Source organism: Castor canadensis, chromosome 10, assembly GCF_047511655.1.
Source record: "Castor canadensis chromosome 10, mCasCan1.hap1v2, whole genome shotgun sequence".
In the NCBI taxonomy this organism is placed as follows: Eukaryota; Metazoa; Chordata; class Mammalia; order Rodentia; family Castoridae; genus Castor; species Castor canadensis.
In genome coordinates this window covers 69573924-69593806 of record NC_133395.1, presented here as the reverse complement: position 1 = coordinate 69593806, position 19883 = coordinate 69573924, and the positions used below count along the sequence as shown (strand labels likewise).

Below are 19883 nucleotides of genomic sequence, written 5' to 3'. Positions count from 1 at the left end.
TTTAATATGCATTAGAAAAATATTTTCCTTAATTTTAAAGTTGTTATTGTTTATGACAGAATTAACAAATCAGATGAGATAATAAAAAATTAATAAAGTAATAGTTGGGATAAAGATTTCACCAAAAAAACTGTGAAGGTTATTCTAAAATGACTAAAGCTTGGGAAAGGTTTTATTTACTATTCTATGATTTCTTTAAAATTAATTACATCTAGTAACCTTGATTGAACTGGAATATCCTCAGATCTCCTAAACATCACAGATCTTTCTTAAGATCAGTTAGTATAGACTGGTAAGCTTATCTTCATAATTTGACTTCTCCCAGTTGTACTTTCAGTGGGCAATCTCACGTCCAAGTTCTGTGTAAACTAGCTACTGATTTAATGGACTTTAGATGAATATTTAAAAAACAAATGAAAAAGAATTTTGAAGTCCTAGAATTCCAAGTCTGCCTACTTAAAAACAAATAATCTTGATCTCATTTCTTAAACAGACCATTAGTGATTTTTATAGTATGGAAAAATTATATCTAGTATCTATCACCTAGCAGGTTTATTACTGTCTATTTTTTAGGAATAACACATTCAGTAAACACATATGAGAACTCCTTTTTGGGATACTCTGCTACTAAAACCTGAACGCATGCAAATGAGAGGCTATTAATTTAAAGAGACTCAATTTTTAGGTGTAATCTGATTTTTTATTTAGGATCAAAAGAGAAGGTATGGCAATGATTAAACACCAAATTCAAAGTACTAAGACAAGACAAACCTTTGCTAAAGCACCAATCATTGTAATGGTCCAGCTCATGTAAGCAAGTAGTTTTTGATGTACTTCCTGAAGCTGCAGTGCCAAGGCCCCAACATTATTTAATTCCATTGTCACAATGCAGCATTATTACCAGATCAGCAGAAATTGTAGTTTTTTTATCAGCTCCGTTCCCCGACCACAATTATCCTACATTTTTTAACCTTTAGACTTCTTCCCAAAATAAACTACAGTCTTCCTTCTTGTCCAGTAATGAATCTTTCCTTTCAACAATGCTCCAAAGTATCTCTTTCTCACATTTCTAATGAGCCTCCAACTGTCTTTAAACAAGTTTCAAGATGACCCCATGTAAAAACTGCAAAAAACAGAGAGCAGAATATATCCTAAGGAGGAGTGAATACAAATAACCAGTCCCTTAACCAAACCACATTATCTGGATTTTGGACAAACACATCTGATTTGCTTAAATAGTGATCTCTCTTCAATGCAACCCCTTTGTTGTGCTCAATGTATACCAACTCTAACCTCATTTAAAAAACCATCTCCCTGTACCTGCATCCAACCATTTAAAACCAGATTGTTAGGTCAGGCACTGTGGCTTGTGCCTGTAACCCCAGCTACTCAGTAGGCAGAGATAAGGAGGATAGCACTTCGAGGCCAGTCCAGGCAAAAAGTCAGTGAGATCCCATCACAACAAACAAGTTGGGTGTGGTAGCTAAAGTCTGTAATCCCAGCCATGCAGGAGGCATAGGTAAAAGGACTAAAGTCCAAGCCTGATCTTGGCAAAAACATGAGAACCTGCTGAAAAACAGCATAAAGCAAAAAGGGCTGGAGGCATGGCTCAACTGGTCGAGGGCTTGCTTAGCAAGCATGAGGCAGTACTGCCAAAAAACAAAAACAAAACCAGATTGTCAACAGACTACCACCTTCAGAATACTGCAGTAAATCCACAGCAATGCCTGACACCAACCTTTACTTACAGTACTGGTCACTGCTCACGGACCAATTGCATTCTGGTAAATTTATCTGCAGTTTCAGCTTCCAGACTAGGGTTTCTCAACACTGGCACAATTGAGATTTCAGACAAAATTTTGGATTCTTTCTTTTTTTTTTTTTTTTTTGCTAATGGTGGTTGTTCTGTGAGGATATTTAGCAGCTCTCTTGCCTCTACCTATTATGCCAGTAGCAGTCACCCCCTAGTTGTCTGCAGACAATTGTCATATTGCCCCTGACTGAGAACCAGTCTTCTAGACAGTGTAATTCTATCCATAAGAACTGCATAAATCTCTTTTGAAATTTAAGACAATGAATGAAAAACATAAGGAAGAACTGCTCTTCCTCAGGTTCTGTTACCACAAATTAAAAAACAAAACAAGACTTTATATCAAATACAAAAATAGATGTTCTGGCATCCTAAATTTTACAGAATGTATTTTAAAAGAACTTATAATTATTTTTGTATTTTTTATCCTGAACACATTATAAATATTCACAAAGAATATATGTATTCTACATATATTTCAAATTATGTTTACATCTTTTTCCCACTCACCTGAAGAAATCCAGGAGGACGATTTAGAACTGTATCCAGAGAATTATCCAAGAACCTCACGATTCGAAGGTATCCAGGATACGAAGGTGCACTAACCTCTCCTGCAGGATTTACAAAAAAAATCTGTACTCCATTTGGTATCAAAATCAACTCATCTGCATCTAACCCTAAGGTCTCCAGAGGAGGTGGCTGAGAATGATTCCTATAGAAGTCTTCTCCAACTGATGAAAATTCCCCAGAATCGGTTCCATAGGACACAGTGTAGTGCCCCTCAGCAGCCTGCGGAGTATAAGCAGGGGGAGCTTCTGCTGGACAGCTTGGAGATGGCAGGGACAGAGAAGACGATGCAGCAACTGACCCTGCACTTGTAGCTGAAGTGCTTCCATCTACTTCAGCATGCTGGAGAGGTGAGCAAGAGGGCTGCGACTCCAGTGACTTTTCACACATGTCTTTAGGTGGAAATTCTGGATATAACTTGGGCACCTCTTGATCACTACGTAGAGAAGTGGCAAGACCCTTCTCTAGAATTTCTAGCCTGGTACGTACATTCTGTAGCGTTTCTTTCATTTTCTGTTGCATCTGTCTCACGGACTCCCACCCAGGGCCTTCGTGTGCAGGCTCTGCCAATGTTATGCTGATTCCCCTGAGCAGGTGTCCTATTCCTTGCTTATAGTAGTTCTTTGCTTCTTCTTTCTGACCTAATTCATCTGTATTCAGTCCTTTATTAACAAATAAAAAGGCCTTCTGGTATGCTTCCCTGATGATCTTAATTTCAGCAGGTTCTCCATTTTGTGGCTCTTGCTCCATTTCTGCAAAATAGGAAACATTAGCTGTAATTATCTTCTTTAGCTACTTACTTATTTATTATTCATCTCTCCTACTTGAATGTATTTCAAGGACAGAAAACATTACTATATTTCCAAGCCTACTCATAGTTTTGACACAGAGAAAACACTCAATATATAATTGATGGATAAGAAAATGCTTAATTCTAAATAACTTATCAATTAAAAGGAACAAATCAGAATACAGCTGTTAAGTAATTTTTGCTCCAGTTTCTTATAATAAAGTAGTTCCCTATCATACATCATAGAATAAGAGTCTTATTCTAAAATTAATTATACTTAATATTAAGCCAGATTATATCCAGTTAGTTTTCATTTAAAGGTAGCAGGTTACCCATATGAAGATTAGCCCTGTTCTCTCCTCAAACCCTACTAAAATAACTTTCAGAAGATTATTAAAAAGGGGTAACTATTTTTCTTACTGAGAAAAAGACATCGACAGACACTTCACAAAAAATAATACTCAAGTCTGGAGGTGTGGCTCAAGCAGTATAGCGCCTACCTAGCAACTGTGCAGCCTAAAAAAAGGAATACTCGAATGACCCATGAAAAGGTGTTCAACACACTATTGCCTCAGGAAATCAAAACCAAAATCCACAGTTACTCAAAACAATACATTTATCAGACGGCTAAAATGTAAAGACTGACCAGTGTTAGAAAGACAGTAACTGGAACTCTCATACTTTGCTGGTACAAGATGGAAAATGGCAAAGCCACTTTGGAAACCTGGCAATTTCTATTGAAGCTGAACATTTGCTCACTCTATGACCCATCAATTCTATGTGTAGATATATAAACAAAATAAACAAAAGAAATGGATACATATGCATCACAGAAATATGTACAGTAGTCCTCCCTAATCTACAGTTTATCATTCCATGACTTCAATAAATGTAGTTAACCACAGTCTGAAAATATTATAGAAATTAAAAAATTCATAAATTTAAAATTACACACTGTTGTAAGCAGTGTGATGAAATCTCATTTCATCCCAACTAGAATGTGAACAATCCCTTTGTCCAGTGTGTCCATGCTATTCCTCTGTAGTCACTCAGTAGCTGTCTTGGCTATCAGATAAAGTGCCATGGTATTTCAGTGCATATATTCAAGTAATTTTTATTTTACTTAAAATGACTCCAAAGCACAAAACAGTGATGCAGGCAATCTGGAAGTGCTAAAGAGAAGCTGCAAAGTGCTTCCTTCAAGTGAAAAAGTAAAAGCTCTCAATAACAAAAGAAAAAATGGTGAGGTTGTTAAGACCTATAGTAAGAATGAATCTTCCAACCATGAAATTGTGAAGGTAAAACAAGTGTACGCTAGTTCTGCTGTTGTACCTCTAAGTTCAAAGTTATGGCCATAGTGTATGAAAAGTGCCTAGTTAGGATAGAAAAGGCATTAAATTCATGGGTAGAAGACAGGAACAGAAAATGTGCCCTGACTGATGGCAGTGGGTTACACTAGAAAGCACTGAGTTTGTATAAAGACTTCAGATCAAGGAATCCCCTAAAAAAATATCACCAAGCTACTTCCTGTAAATAAGGGGGAAGTTGCACAGATTCAGTAATAGGTTTGGACTGAGAAATATAAAAATTACAACTGCCAACGTGGAAGCTGCTGTGACACTTCTGAGAGTTAAAGAAGTTCATTAAGAGAAGAGGATACCATCTAAAACAAGTCTTCAATTGCGATAAAACTAGGCTCTTTTAGATGTTTTATAGAACCTATGTTCACAAAAGTGCAAAGGATATACCAGGCTATAAAACAAAGTGCAAAGGGTGTACCAGGGGCATAAAACAAGGAAGGACAATCAACAACTTCTAATTTCAACACTCTTCCAAAAGGTTTCCACAAAAACAAACAAAAAACACCTTTACCTATTAAGATTCCCAACCATGGAAATCATTTGGTCCTGACATCCAAAGATCAACATCGTCATGGCTCAATGATCCAGGATCACCCAAAGCAGATGATCTGACAATACATCAGGAGTTAAATAGCAGCCTAATACCAAATCATAACTCCTGTCATTCACCTTACTTCATCTCATTGCACAAGCATTGTATCATCTCTCATCATTACAAGGAGAGTAAGTACAATACAGAGTGCCAAGCACCAGCGGCTCATGCCTATAATTCTAACTACCTGGGAGGCTGAGATCAGGAGGATCACAGTTTGAGGCCAGCCAAGGCAAACAGGTGGAGAGACCACATCTCCAAAATAACCAAAGCAAAATTGGACTGACGGTGTGGCTCAAGCAGTAGAGCACCTGCTTTGCAAGTGTGAAGCCCTGAGTTCAAACCCCAGTCCCACCAAAAAAAGAAAAAAGATTTAGAGAGACCATACTCACTTTTTTTTGAGCATGTAATTGTTTCATTTTATCATGTACCTTAGTTATAAAAGTTAGACGTCATCACAGATATGTATGTATAGGAACAACACTATACACACAGACTTCAGTAATATCCATGGTTTGAGGCAAACACCAAGGGTTTTGGAACATAACCCCCTTAGGTAAGTGTGTGTGTACATGCATATGCATGTAGACAGCCAAGGATCAAAAAATGTGAGGAAAAAATCTAAGATTAAAAATAAAGATAAAAGCAATGCAATTTGGTTGATATGGACAACATGTAGGAAAAAAATTAAAAACCCTATCATTCAAGAAACACTGCATCCATAAAATTAAAAACAGGATGTGCATATGTACACCAAACAGGATAGTCAAAGAACAAATGGAGCTCTCAGAAATTAAATATAAAATATTTGGAAAAAAAAACTTGAGAGGGATAAGAAGCCAAGGCTATAAAAATTATAGAAAATTTCCAGAAGGCAAATCAAAAAGACAGATGAAAACAGGAGAGAATAGACTAGAAAAGTAGGACCTAATCTAGAAGGTCCAATATCTGACTAATAAAGCTTTCAGGAACAGAGAAAAAATAAGGGATGAAAGAATAGAAGAAATAATTCATGAAATTTCCCAGAACCAAAACCCATAAACTTGCAGATTTAAGAAGACAATGGATAAATGATGGTCATCTTCAAAGATTTATACTGAGAGAGACTGACTGAGATTGAAGAGTGCTGAAGAACCTAAAAGGCAATTAAGTAGAATTTAGAAAAAATGGTACAATTAATTCAAAATTCTCAGTAAAAATAACTTCCAAACCCAGTCAAATGGTATGCTAGTATCCATCCTGTTTCCTGGATTCCATGTTTGCTGAAAGAAATCCAAAACTTGATGATAGAGTTCCCAAGGTAACTAATTATGCAACCTGTCCAGATTGGTTAAAGAGACTCCAAAAAAATTTCTTTAGAAAACTAAACTGATAAAATACTCCATGTGTTTCTAAGTTTTGAGAATAGAGCTATACAACTGTAGGAGGATTCAAAGGTTTAATTAATGATAAATACATGAAAAAGTAATAAAAATCAAGTCAATTATTAACTCCAGGGAAAACAAGATGTTGGGCTAGAAACAAAAAGTAATCATAGAAGTGTATTAATGTCTGTCTTGATAGTGTCATAATAAGTAATGAGTCTTGACATTAGCAAAATTATGAAACCATATTGAAAAGATGGGAAGATGGACAGATGTGTGTGCATGTGGTTGACGTAAGGATGAAAGAGCTAAAACTTCATTTTTCCTACCGGGAAATTAATGAGCAATGCCTAAAACTGAAAATTTTTAAAGTGTTAATATAAGTATACTGTTAAAGAGATACAGAAAGACCAAAAGAATTGGGTAAGAAAATTGATATAAGGTGCCTTTAGGAGGAAGTGAGGTTGGAGTGGTAGAACTTCTGACTGTTACTTCAAGTCTTAAAAGCAATTTGCTTAAAATATATACATGACAAAAATTTAATTACTAACTTTAAAAAAGTAAATAAAAGACAGTCACAGTGGCTTATTCTGTAATCCTAGCTACATGGGAGACAAACTGGGAGGATCCCAGTTCAGGGCCAGCCCTGCCTCAAAGTTCTCAAACCCCTCCTCTCAAACAATAAAACCTGTTCTATCATCCCAGCTACTCAGAAAGCATGAATAGGAGGATAGCAGTGTAGGCCTCTGGATTATAAAGCGAGACCCTATTCCAAAAAAGAGCCAAAACAGCAAGTGCAAAGTCCTGAATTCAAACCCCAGTCCCACCAAAAAAAAAAAAAAGATTGGGGCATGGTTCCAGAGGTAGAGCACCTGCCTCACCCTGATTTCAACCCTAAGTACTGCAAAAAATAACAAACACTTTATGTAACGCAGCGTTGTCCAATAGAATTATAATACGGTTATTTTACAATAACCATACTAAAAAGGTAAAAAGAAACAGGTGAAATTAATTTCAATGGCAGTATTCTACTTATCCAACTAACATCGAAAGTATTAGTTGAACATGTATTCAATATAAAAATTATTAGCAAAATAGTTTATCTTTCTTTATATTAAGTCTTCAAAACCCAGTATCTATTTTACTTAAAGGAAATCTCAATTCCAGCTAGCCCAATCACAAGCTCTTAGTACCTACATGTGCCTGGTGGCTACCATTGTTGGGCATTGCAATTTAGAAATTCTTTGCCTGCAGACTCATGAAAACTTATAATATAGGAAAATTTAAGTGACAGAAAACTGTTTCAGCAGCAATCTACACAATGAAAGCATCACAGAAATTGTGGTTTAGTTTCAGTAATATAACCACACTTTTTAAAGTGAAAAATACATACACCACTGGCTGGCCTTATCATGCAGCAACTTCATGGTAGGGAACATATTCAGTCCCCAATTTAGATAATAACATATGGAACTGCCCATATAAGAACTTACCCCAGACCCTGATCAAAACTGACACCTCCTTTCCCTGGAATTCTGTCTTGTTGTGTCATCAGTAAATCTCCCTTTCCAAAGATTCTAATACCCTTCTTCCCTCAGAAACCATGGGATGAACATTCTACACTTTACCTTCCTTGGGGTACAAAGAGGCACAGAGTAAGACAGGAGCAAGAGAACACAGGCCTATCATATTCCTAAGCACAATTAAGTGCTTATTAAGTGCCTTAACAAGATAAAAATCATTATTAAATGATTTCACATGCTGTAGTTTTCAAAGTTGAGAATAGAAAGTGTTTGAAATGTCAATCTGAAGTATTAAATAGCACCTTCACCAATATAATCAAATCATAAATCAAAATCTGTTTCCAGGTAATGATGGTATACTTATTATATTATTTAAGCAGTCTAATAAAAGAAAAGGCACTTCAAATAGAACTATACGCATGTATACATTTTTTAAAATACCAGCAAAGTATAGTTCTTGATTTAATCCCATAAAAAAGTGAAAGTAATAAACAAACTTAACAGGCAACATCACAGTTTTTTAAAAATACTTCATTTATCTCCATGGAGCTAGCAGAAATTGATCTAATGTCTGTCTGGCTATTTACAAAAAAAGGGGAGAGTCTCTTAAAAATACTTTATTTAAATTAAATACTGACAAACTAAGGTTGTACATAATCATGGGGTACAAAGTGCTGTTACAGCCTGATTTCTAATACAATGTGAAATTGATGATTAAATCAAGCTAACTGGTCCATCAGCCCTAGTATTTGACATTTTTGAAATGAGCACATTTGAGATTTTATGTCTCACTGATACAGAAATGTACAACTCTCATTTATTAGCTGTAATTCACTGTGCAGCAGATCCCTTCCAAATCATTGTTCCTACTGAGGTGGGAGAAACGGAAAAAATGATAATCAGGGGAGCTAACATAGATATGCAATCCTTCTGTGTCATCCTAACCCATTCTAGCTTTCTAGGGAAATTATTTTTCAGAAAGTGCCACAGGTGAGAAGCAAACCACAAGCAACATAATATGAAGCCTTCCTGCTTCAAACAAGTCCCATAAAGCCACCAAATAAAAGTTAAATACAAAAAAAAAGCGCGAATCAGAAAACAGTCCTATACTATCGCTCATATATATATATATCCCTCTTTCTTTCTTTTTCAAAGAAAAGCTGTAAATTCTTGGATACTTGAGACCATTATTTCGCGGCAGAAACGATCTTGAACGCAGCCTCATCAAGTTCTAACACAGTAAAGCAAACCTGGAGGATCCTCAGGAAAGTGCAACCAAGAGGCGAAAGCGGCCGGTCCCACAGGAACGCAATAATGCAGTGTCACGAAACGGCGCGCGTTCCAAGGGAAACTGCGGTCACGGGACCTCTGCTCAATCCCTGGGAGCGTTTGCAAACATTCAGAGTGGAATCCATGTCGCCCACCCCCAGATGCTGTGGGTTTTGGACGCTGGGGCCGAGAGAACAAGCAGTGCGATTTTGCGAGCCAAACTCAGGCGGAGGTGGGGCGGCTGGAGCCGAGCGTGGAGATGCTCTAGCGGGTGGGAAGGGGCCGCGAGAGCCGCGCGTGGAGATGCTGAGGAGACCGCGAGTTGGGGGGCAGGAGGGGCGGCCCTGTATGCAGACAGTCCCTGGGGGCGGGCAAGGAGTGCGGAGGTTCCTTAAAGGCGGCATGGGATTATAGACGCTTCTCAAAACTATTCTCTCCCTTCACTGAAAGTTCATCGCGGGCCTGCTCCCCACCACATCTCCCCCGGCCCACCTGTGTCTTCCAGATGTCGGGTACCCGGGCGCCTGCCCAACAGCTCCCCTCCCGACCGCGAAAGCCCCGGCCGCTCCCGGTGACCAGGCGCCGCCACCCTCCGGCGCGGGTCCGGGGTTCGTTCGCAACGCCCCGCCCCCCTCTCAAAGCGCCCCGGGACGCGTGCCACGTCACGCGCGCGCGCCGCCGGCGCAGGCTCGCTCCCAAGGGACGCCCACTGGAGCGGCTTGCCCACCAGCGCGTCACCAGCCGGTCCACACTAAGTTCTGCCCACTGAGACCTGCTAAAAGGTGTACCGGAGGACGTCAGTCCGCTTGCAACCCCGAGACACCGTAAAAACTTTCGGGAGTGAAAAAGAGCGACGGCGAGAGGCCCCGGAGAAGCTCGCGGTGCAGCGGCTCTGCTCGGACCCCCGACCAGGGACTCCCGCGGCCACGTCGGCTGCACCCGCGCCTGCGCAATCTCTCTCCCCCGCGAGTCTGGCCTGTGCAAGCCTCGTGGGCAGTGAGAGCCTGTGGCCGCTAGAGGGAGCGCTGGGCTCTGTGCGTCTAGAAAAACAAGCCAACCAGCAACTCTGCAATCCACCACTGTGACTATCTTATTAAGAGGACAGTGAGCCTCCTGTAAGTCTCAGAGCGGGTGTGTATGTCCACCAGTATCGTACAGAATGCTAAATTTCTCACTCATCAGGATAAATAATGCCTAAATCACTTAGAAATATGGAATGTTAAAAGGGAAAAATTAAAGTGAACGTGCTTTTTAAACTTCAAAATTAGTCAAAATGCTGTGCTAACATACTGTGGAATGGGTCTGCATTTAAAAAGAAATCTATATGTAGTGCCCTGTAAATTTAAGTCTAGTTAAATTACTTGTCTAAGAATGACAGTGATTTGTAAATGAATTATTCCTCCCCTCCATCAAAATTAATGATGGGACTATTGAATGATTATACAGAGGGAGAGGGAGTTAAACTGGAAGTCATCTGCTCTTCAAAAAATACTATAAGGAAACTGAAAATACACAGATTATGAAAAAGCCCTTGCAAATCACTATTTTGATTTTTATGAAGAATATAAAAAGAACACTTACAACTCAATTTTTAAAAATAACACAATAATGAGCAAATGATTAGTAGATATTTCTCCAAACAAAATATACAAATTACCAGAAAGCACATGAAAAGATGGTCAATGCCATTAGTTTTTAGGGAAACACAAATCAAAACCACTCTGGGATGTGACTTCTCACTCATTAGGATGCCTAATCAAAAAATAGTAACAGGTTTGGCAAGGATGTGTGGAAACTGGAATCCTCAGGCATTACCAGCAGGAATGAAAGTGACATAGCCACTTTTTGGAAATCAGTGCCTTTTTTTTTTTAAGTTGTGTATAGAAGTACCACATGACCTAGTAATTCCACTCTTAGGTAGAATTGTGCAAATAGGTCTTCATGTCTCTCGATTCAAAGAATTAAGTGATACTGCCATTACAAAAAAGTCCTTCCATAGGATTCCAAGATGGCATATTGCAGAAACCCACCACATTCTTGTGTCTCCATGAACCAGAAATAAAACCTGAGGTATGTGACTATAAGGAAAGACAGACAAGTTAGTAAGCCAGAAGAAGGCACCAGTAAAGGAAGTGCCAGCTAGTGGCTGGAGAAAATAAAAAAATAAGAACTTTATATTTTAAAAAGAACAAGAAAACTTTGCCTGGGGAGAGCCCAGAGCAGCCCTGTGGAAGCAGAACCAGACCTTCTCCACCCCTAGACTATTCAGGCCCAGTGTATTTGTGGCAACAGTCACCTGCATGCACTGCAAACACAAAACAACAGCCGTAGGGCTAAGTGAGCCTTACAACAGCCAGACAGAAGCCAACTGGTGCCCATGCCCCCTGCCCAGAATAACAGACAGGCTCAGAAACAAGCAGCCTTGACAGTCTTCACTCACTGACTTCATCCCTAAACCTACTCCTCCAGTCCAATCACTTCTGTGACAAGAGCCACCCACAAGTCTCTCTGGAAGGCAGGCTGAGGAGAGGCTGCCAAACCTTGCTCTGGTCAGGCAGAAGCCAGCTGACTCCTGGGTTCCTCATCCCTGGAGGGGGGCATGAGCGCAAGCTAACCGGCTACATCCCCAAGCCCACTGCCAAGGCCCAGTGTATATATGTGACAAGAACTATCCACCTGCCACTCTGCAAATGAAACATCAAGCCAAAGACCTAAGTAGAAAAGGGAAACGCTCTCTGTGGACAAAGTGGAGCTGCCATTTGATTCCCTGTGCAGGCCATGAGAGTGGGCACACTTGGCAAAGTGCTCCCTGCCCCATGAGCTATTCTCAGAGGTCCCTTCACTCCCCCTGCCTCCAGCTGCTCCCTCAGGTACCTGGAACTTCTTCCCCCCCAAAAAACAGAACCCCTGCAGTGGGACATAGCTGTTCCACTCCCAGAGGAACCAGACCCTGGGAATTGCTGCTGTTCCACAGGATCTGATCTGCCCCACCTCATTCCAGCCATGGCACCTGGACTTGTACCTTACCCAATCATGGAACACCACACCAGGCTGAAACCTGGGCATTCCTGGGCCCAGAGGAATACATGAATAAACAGGAAAATCACAGACAGAACTGAGAGCTAGAGATTAGAGAACACCTATTGTACTGACAGAGCCCAGCTGGCATATACTGTCCTCAGAAAATACTTTCATTTTTTTCTTTTTTTTTATAATTTTTTCTATTTGTAGTTTATACTGCCTCTTTTTTTGTAATTGACTCAGGGCCCTGCACTTGCTAGGCAGGAGCTCTACCAGTTGAGCCAAGCTCCCAGCAAACTGCCTCCTCCCCCATTATTTTGTTTGTTAATTTGTTTTGCTCTATTTTCCAGTAGGGTCTCATGTTTTTGCCTGGGACTAGCCTTGGACTGTGATCCTTCTATCTAAGTCTTCTGTGTAGCTCAGATTACAGATGCACACTATCACTGCTCAGCTTTTTGTTGAGATGAGGTCACACTAACTTACTTTTTTTTTTTCCTGAGCTGCCATTGGACTTCAGTCCTCCAATCTGTACTCCCTGAGTAGCTGATATTATACAGGATGAATGAACCACTGTTGCTAATTTCGTGTATTTTATCAGAACACAATAAAACTAAAAATCGATAATGAGAAAATATTTGAACACATGGAAACTGAATAGTTCACTTCTGAATGATCAGTGGTCATTGAAAAAATAAGGGGATGAGGAAATAAAATTCCTAGAATCAAATGAAAATGAAAGTATAACTTACTAGAATCTTTGGAACAAAGCAAAGGCAATGCTAAGAGGAAACTTTATAGCTATGGGTACCTACGTTAAAAATCAGAGCAATCTCAAATAAATAACCTACCAAATGTACCTCAAGCTCTTAGAAAAATAAGAATGAGCCAAACCCAAAAGCAGCAAACAAAAAAAAAAAAAATAAAGATCAGGGAAAGGGAGGGGGCGGGGGCCAGCAGGGAGAGATGGCTCAAACAATGTGAACAAATGAATAAATAAACCAAAAAAACCAAAAACATCAGGGCATAAATTAATGAAATGAAAACTAAAAGAACACTACAAAGAATCAATGAAACAAAAGTTGGCTCTTTGAAAAGATAAATAAGATAGACAAATCCTTAGACAAACTAACAAAAAGAAAGGATAAGACCTAAATTAATAAAATTAGAGATGAGAAAAGGGACATAACAATAAATACCAATGAAATATAGATCATCAGTGAATATTTTAAAAAACCTATATTCTAATAGACTAGAAAATGTAGAAGAAATGGATAAATTTCTAGATACAAAACTGAGCCAAGAGGGTATAAACATCCTAAACAGATCTATAACAGAAATGAAATTGAAGTGATAATGAAGAGTCTCCCAACAAAGAAAAGATTCACTATCGAATTCTACCTTTAAAGAACATCAATGCCTCTCGAACTAACCCCTGAAATAGGGAAAGAAAGCTACCAAACTCATTCTGTGAGCCAATAATACCCTAATATCCAAACCTAATAAGGACACAATTAAAAAAAAGTATTATATACCAATTTCCTTGATAAATATAAACACAAAATACTTGCAAACTGAAATTAACAGCACATTTAAGAGGTCATGCACATGATCGAGTTGGTTTCATCCCAGGAATATAAGGATGGTTCCACATATGCAAATTAATAAACACAATGTAGTACATAAACAGAATAAGGGACAGAAATTACACAATCATTTTAATAGATGCAGAAAAAGCCTTTGACAAAATTCAACATCCCTTCAAGATAAAACTCTGAAAAAACTAGGAGTAGAACACTACCTCAACATAATAAAGGCTATAGACAATAAACCCGTAGTTAACATCCTCATGAATGTGGAAAAACGGGAACCATTCCTTTACAGTCAGGAAAGACAAGGATGCCCACTCTGTCCACTCTTATTTGATATAGTCTTAATTTTTAGCCAGAGCAATAAAGCAAGAGAAGGAAATAAAAGGGATACAAATAAGAAAGGAAGAAATCTAATTATCCCTATTTGCAGATGATACCATTCTGTACTTAAAAGATCTTAAAATGGAGTTTTTAAATCTGATTAACACTGTTGGCAAAGTAGCAGGATACAAAAAATCAATATAAAAATAAATAGCTTTTCTGTATATCAATAATGAACAGGTTGAGAAAGAAATCAGAAAACAATCCAATTCATAATAGCTTCAAAAAATTAAATACCTAAGTACAAACCTAATTAAGGAAGTGGGAAATCTTTATAATGAAAACTATGGGACCTTTTAAAAAGAAATTGAAGGTGACAGTAGAAAAATGGAAAGACCTCCCACGTTTGTGGATTGGCAGAATTAGTATAGTGAAAATAGCTATTGAAAGCAATCTACAGATTCACTGCAAACCCCATAATATTCTAAGGCCATTTTTCATAAAATAGGAAATTCAATCGTTAAGTTCCTATGGAAGCAAAAAGACCTCAAATAGCCAAAGCAATCCTGAGCAAAATGCTGGAGTAATGCTGGAGAGTAATGCTGGAGATCTCACAATACCTGACCTTAAATTATTCTGCTGTATAGTTTCACAGTAACAAAAACAATGTGGTGCTGGCACAAAACCCAACATGTAGACATCTGTTAGACATCTGCATAGAACAGAGGACCCAGAAATAAGCTCACATAGCTGTAGCCATCTAATTTTTTTCAAAGGAGCCTAAAACATATGTGAGGAAAAAAGAGCCTCTTCACCAAATGATATTGGGAAAACTGGATATCCACATGTAGAAGACTAGCTCCTCATCTCTCAACCCATACAAAAATTAATTCAGAATGAATGAAAGTTCTAAGTGTAAGTCCTGAAATTTAAAACCATTAGAGGAAAAGTTAGAGAGTACTTAAAGATACAGATATAGGTACTACCTTTCTGAATAGGACTCCAATTGCTCAGGAAATAAGAGCAAGAATTTACAAATTCATTGCATCACATTAAAAAGTTTCCGCACAGCAAGGAAACGAGACAACCCACAGAATGGGAGAATCTTTGCCAGCTATTTATCAAATAAAGGATTAATATACAGAATATACAAAGATGCCTCCAAATTAAATACTAAAAGAATAAGCGATCTAATTAATAAATGGGCAAATGAATTGAATAGACAGTTCTCAAAAAGGAAGTACAAATGGCCAATAAATACATGAAGAAATGTTCGACATCCTTAGCTATAAGGGAAATGCAAATCAAAATGGCATTGTGATTCCATCTCACTCCAATTAGAATGGTTATTATCAAGAAAACAAATAATTACAAATGCTGGTGATGATAAATGCACCTTTATATACTGCTGATGAGAACATAAATTAGTGCAGTCACTATGGAACTCATTAGGGAGGATCCTCAAGAAACTAAAAACAGAAATACCATATGATGGACATATATCCACAGGAATGAAAGGCAGCATACAGTAGAGATACCTTCACACTCATGTCTATCAGGAGCACTCTTCACAGTATCAAAACTATGAGTCAGCCCAGGTGCCCAATAACTGATATGGATAAGGAAAATGTAGTATATATACACAATGGAGTATTATTCCACCACAAAGAAGAATGAAATTGTGTTATCTGCAGGAAAATGAGGATCCAAAGATCATCATGTTAGGCAAAATAAGCCAGACTGAGAAAGACAAATATTACATAGTTTTCTCATATGTGGAACCTAGACCTAAAAAATTGAATGTCAGAAGTGTAAAATGGTAACTGTTTGGGGGTAGGTACCAGTGGGAGAGGGGAGAGCAGAAGTACAGCGTGAATGGGAGGGTGAATAAAATCGAAGTACTTAATACGTATGTATGAAAATAGAATGGTGAAACCTTTTAAAAATGCCAGGGGCGGGCGAGTCACATCCTACCTACTCAGAAAGCAGAGTTCAGGAGAATCACCATTCCAAGCCAGCCCAGGCAAATAGTTCGCTAGACCCTATCTCAAAAAACACCCACAAAATCCTTCACTCCACCAGTGGAGTGGCTCAAAGTATAGTCCCTTGTCTAAAAAAAAAGTTTCTAAAAGGGGGCAAAGGGTTATGAGTAATGGGGTAAATCTGATCAAAGTACTTTATATACATGTATGGAAATATCACAATGAAACCCCTGTACAATTAATATATGCTAATAAAAATAAAATGTAGCACGTTAAATTCTCAAGGTATATTCAGGGAATATTCAAAGAGATCTTTTAATACTTGTTTTGTACCTGGTGTGTGTAAGATATACTCACAAAGACATTTTAGCCTAGTGTACTCAATAAACAGATACCAATATACATCTGGAAAAAAACCTACTTCCACTACTATTTATTTTATTTAGATGGACAGAATTTTTCAATTTTTGCATACTTAAAAATTAAAATTTGATTTGAATTGATGCCAGCTCTGACCTCAATCTGGAAAAATACATATATGATACAAACAATAATACAAATACATGTACCTAATTATAAAGTATAAAAATATACATGTACACAAAAGTTTATGGTAACATTGTTTAGATAGTTGAAAAGTGAAAACAACCCAAAGTGAAAGATGAATGGGTTTTTTAGATGCATTGTATCCAGTCAATGGGATATAGATCACAAAGATGGAAAAGTACTAGCATTTGCTACAGCATAGATGCAACTTAAAACCATTATGCTCAGGGAAAGAAGCCAGAAACAGAAGTATATGTTGTATGATCCCTTTTAGTAAATTTTAATGAGGCAAATTTATATAGACAGATGTATTCTGGATTGAGTGGTTGCTTAGGGCTGGGGTCCCTAATTATAAGTGTAAATTGGCAAGAAGTTTTATAGGATGGAACTGTTGTGAAATTAGATTATGGTGATGGATGGCCATTAAAATTCATTGAGTGTAACATTTAAAATGAATAAATTTTGTATGTAAATTATATCAAAAGCAGTTTAAAAGATGTATCCTGGATTGAGTAACTACAATAATTATTTGTCTTATGTGCATTGTAAGTTTGGATAAATATTTTTGAACTAGTACATATTTATTGGACGTACACCTTGATGAGGCAACAGGGACTTTTCATTCAATTATTTCTTCATGTATTTATGGATGAGTAGCACTATTTCTAGAATGGTATAAGAATCAATATCAATTCTATTTTGATTTTAGTGTTTGTGAATGAGCATCAATTCTATTTTTATTTTAACATTAGTAAATATAAAGTCTGAGAAAGTTTATATAAACAAAATAAAATGGAGTGGGTAGGATTTATAGTATCATTGTAACTCAATTCTTTGATCTATTTCCAAATTACATGCCCCAAATCACTTCATGATATATCATCCAAATTAGTTTTTTATGCACTAAATGTTTCTTGTATTTTTTAAGTCATAAAAATCAGAAATCACCTGATTGCAAAAATACTTTATGCCAACTGATAATAGTTATTCACTCCCATTATTAAGTTCTGCAAAGTACACCAAAAAGACTTTACAAACACTGACAATTTGTGGTGGTTTAGGCTGCAATAGTCTAAGCATTGCCAGGCCAAAAGTAGTGTCTCCATCCACTAATGGTCCCTGGGCAGAAGAGGGAGCCCCCAGCTCTCAGTCACACTCATTTGGAACTTAGCTTCAGCAACAGGTAGCCAAGGTAGGAGGAGATCTGCTGACACTCTTCCTCTCTTGGAAAGATAATTCTCCAACTGCTGGCTGTAGAAAAACAGACTTTCACTGTTTTTACTGAGTTTTAGATTTTTTTTTTTGTCTTTTCTTTTTTGGTGCTGAGATCGAACCAAGAGCCTGGCGCATGCTAGGCAAGTGCTATATCATCGAGCTACATCCCAGCCCTGGATTTTTTTTTTTTTGAATAAATGTTTCTTCATTTGCTGTGTGCTCTTAGGACCATTTCCAGAGACTTTAAATGTTTTAATTTTAAATAATACCAATTTATCTGGGATATGGTATGGTCTACAGAACCCCTAACTTTAAACTACAAGAGAAAATCTCAGGAAACTAGATTTTTAATACCTTTTATAAAAAATAATGCACAAAAACTTAAAATCATGGTAAAAGTTTCACTTATTGATTTTATAATTTTATAGTTATTCCTATAGTTTGACTAACTTGGTAGCTCTGAAAAACATTACCATTATATTTTAAATGATCAGCATAATATGAATTGCCTGTTTAGGCATAGGGTTCCTTATTGCACAGACTCCTTTCAATCCAGCTTTTGAAATACATTTACATGCTCATGTGTATCTTAGTAAAATTCACAAAAAGAAGATCTTAGTCACATCAGTTAAGACCACTGACTCTTTCCATTTGAGTTCCCTTCTTGTCTTTGGTGTCAAAATTGCTGTGGACATTTTGGTATCTGGGTAAAAAGAAGTTGAGTTGGATGTACATTTAGGTTTTGTTTTGTGAGATATATTTATGTGTACAGAGACTTCCATGTATGGTTAAATTATTATTATTATGCCAGCTATAATAGCATAGCACTGACCTTCAGGAATAGTCCTACTACCAACTGGGTGTTTACCTGACCATAACATAAAGACACTGGTCTTGCTTTTTGATTGCATCACGCAGGTTGAGTTTCCCTTGTCTGAAACAGACAAGGAAAATCTGAAACAGAAATGTTTCAGATTTAATGTATTTTCTGATTTTGGAATATTTCCATTTACTTAATGAGATATTTTTACAGTTAGGACTCAGATTTAAACAAATTCATTTATATTTCATTTGTGTATAAGTTCATATAGTCTGAAGGTAATTTGATGCATTTTTGGTGAGTCTGCATTTTGACTATCACATCAAGTCAGGTAAGGAATTTTACACTTATGGTGTCATGCACTAAAAAGCTTTCAATTTGGGAATATTTCACATTTTCAGATTAAGGATGTTGAACCTGTGAAGTACGCAGCACTAGAAGTATGTGCAGGTGGAGAAGGAACAAGGTTTGAGTTGTATTGGGCCAGAAGTCAATCTGTAGAAAATTATTCCAGTCATCAAATTTGGAAAAATATATGCAAAGGATTGAGTTTGCTCACCAATGTTTGGCCAAAGCATATATTAGTGGTCCTTTCAATTTTTGAACAATTTTAAATACTTAAAACATTATCATTATAAAACTTATGAAACTGAAATAAACTTCCCTAACTTATATTTAAAAACTGATCTTGATAAACCATGCTAGAAGAAAAGATGAATTTTATCTCTATTCTCTCTGTGGAATCTTTGCAAAATCATTTTCCTATGCAGAAGCAATGAGTATAGCTAAAAGGAAAATTCCTTAGGCCAATTAAATTTTATAGAGTTTATTTGAACAAAACAGATCCATGAATCAGGCTGCTCCAAGAACTGTAAATTTCTGAGAATTCCAACCAACAGTATGATCTGATGGCATTTACAAAAAAATAGAAGCGAGGCCTAGAGCAACTTACTTACCCACAGCTTAGTCAACTAGCCAACTAGCTGTGGCTCAAGTATATAGCTTAAGCAGTTCATTGGGCTACAAGACCTTCTGCAACCAATTAAAGCTCAGTTACTGTGATTAAACTATGTTGGTTTGGACCACTGGACCCAGTGCAGCAACTCAATCCAG

The 19883-nt window shown here is 37.5% G+C and overlaps 1 protein-coding gene across 6 annotated transcripts in view; it reads right to left on the bottom strand.

Annotated features, from left to right (window-relative positions):
• Spart (spartin) overlaps nucleotides 1–19883 on the bottom strand; it is a 67061-nt gene that overhangs the window by 27819 nt on the left and 19359 nt on the right. For 2 of the 6 annotated variants that reach the window (XM_074043537.1, XM_074043540.1), the window contains exon 2: nucleotides 2321–3129. In XM_074043537.1, the coding sequence (XP_073899638.1) occupies nucleotides 2321–3129 (809 nt within the window). Of the gene's footprint in view, nucleotides 1–2320; nucleotides 3130–9257; nucleotides 9710–9768; nucleotides 9922–10048; nucleotides 10221–19883 lie in introns of those variants that run through there. The other 4 variants (XM_074043539.1, XM_074043538.1, XM_020161604.2 and 1 more) reach the window with 4 other exon arrangements.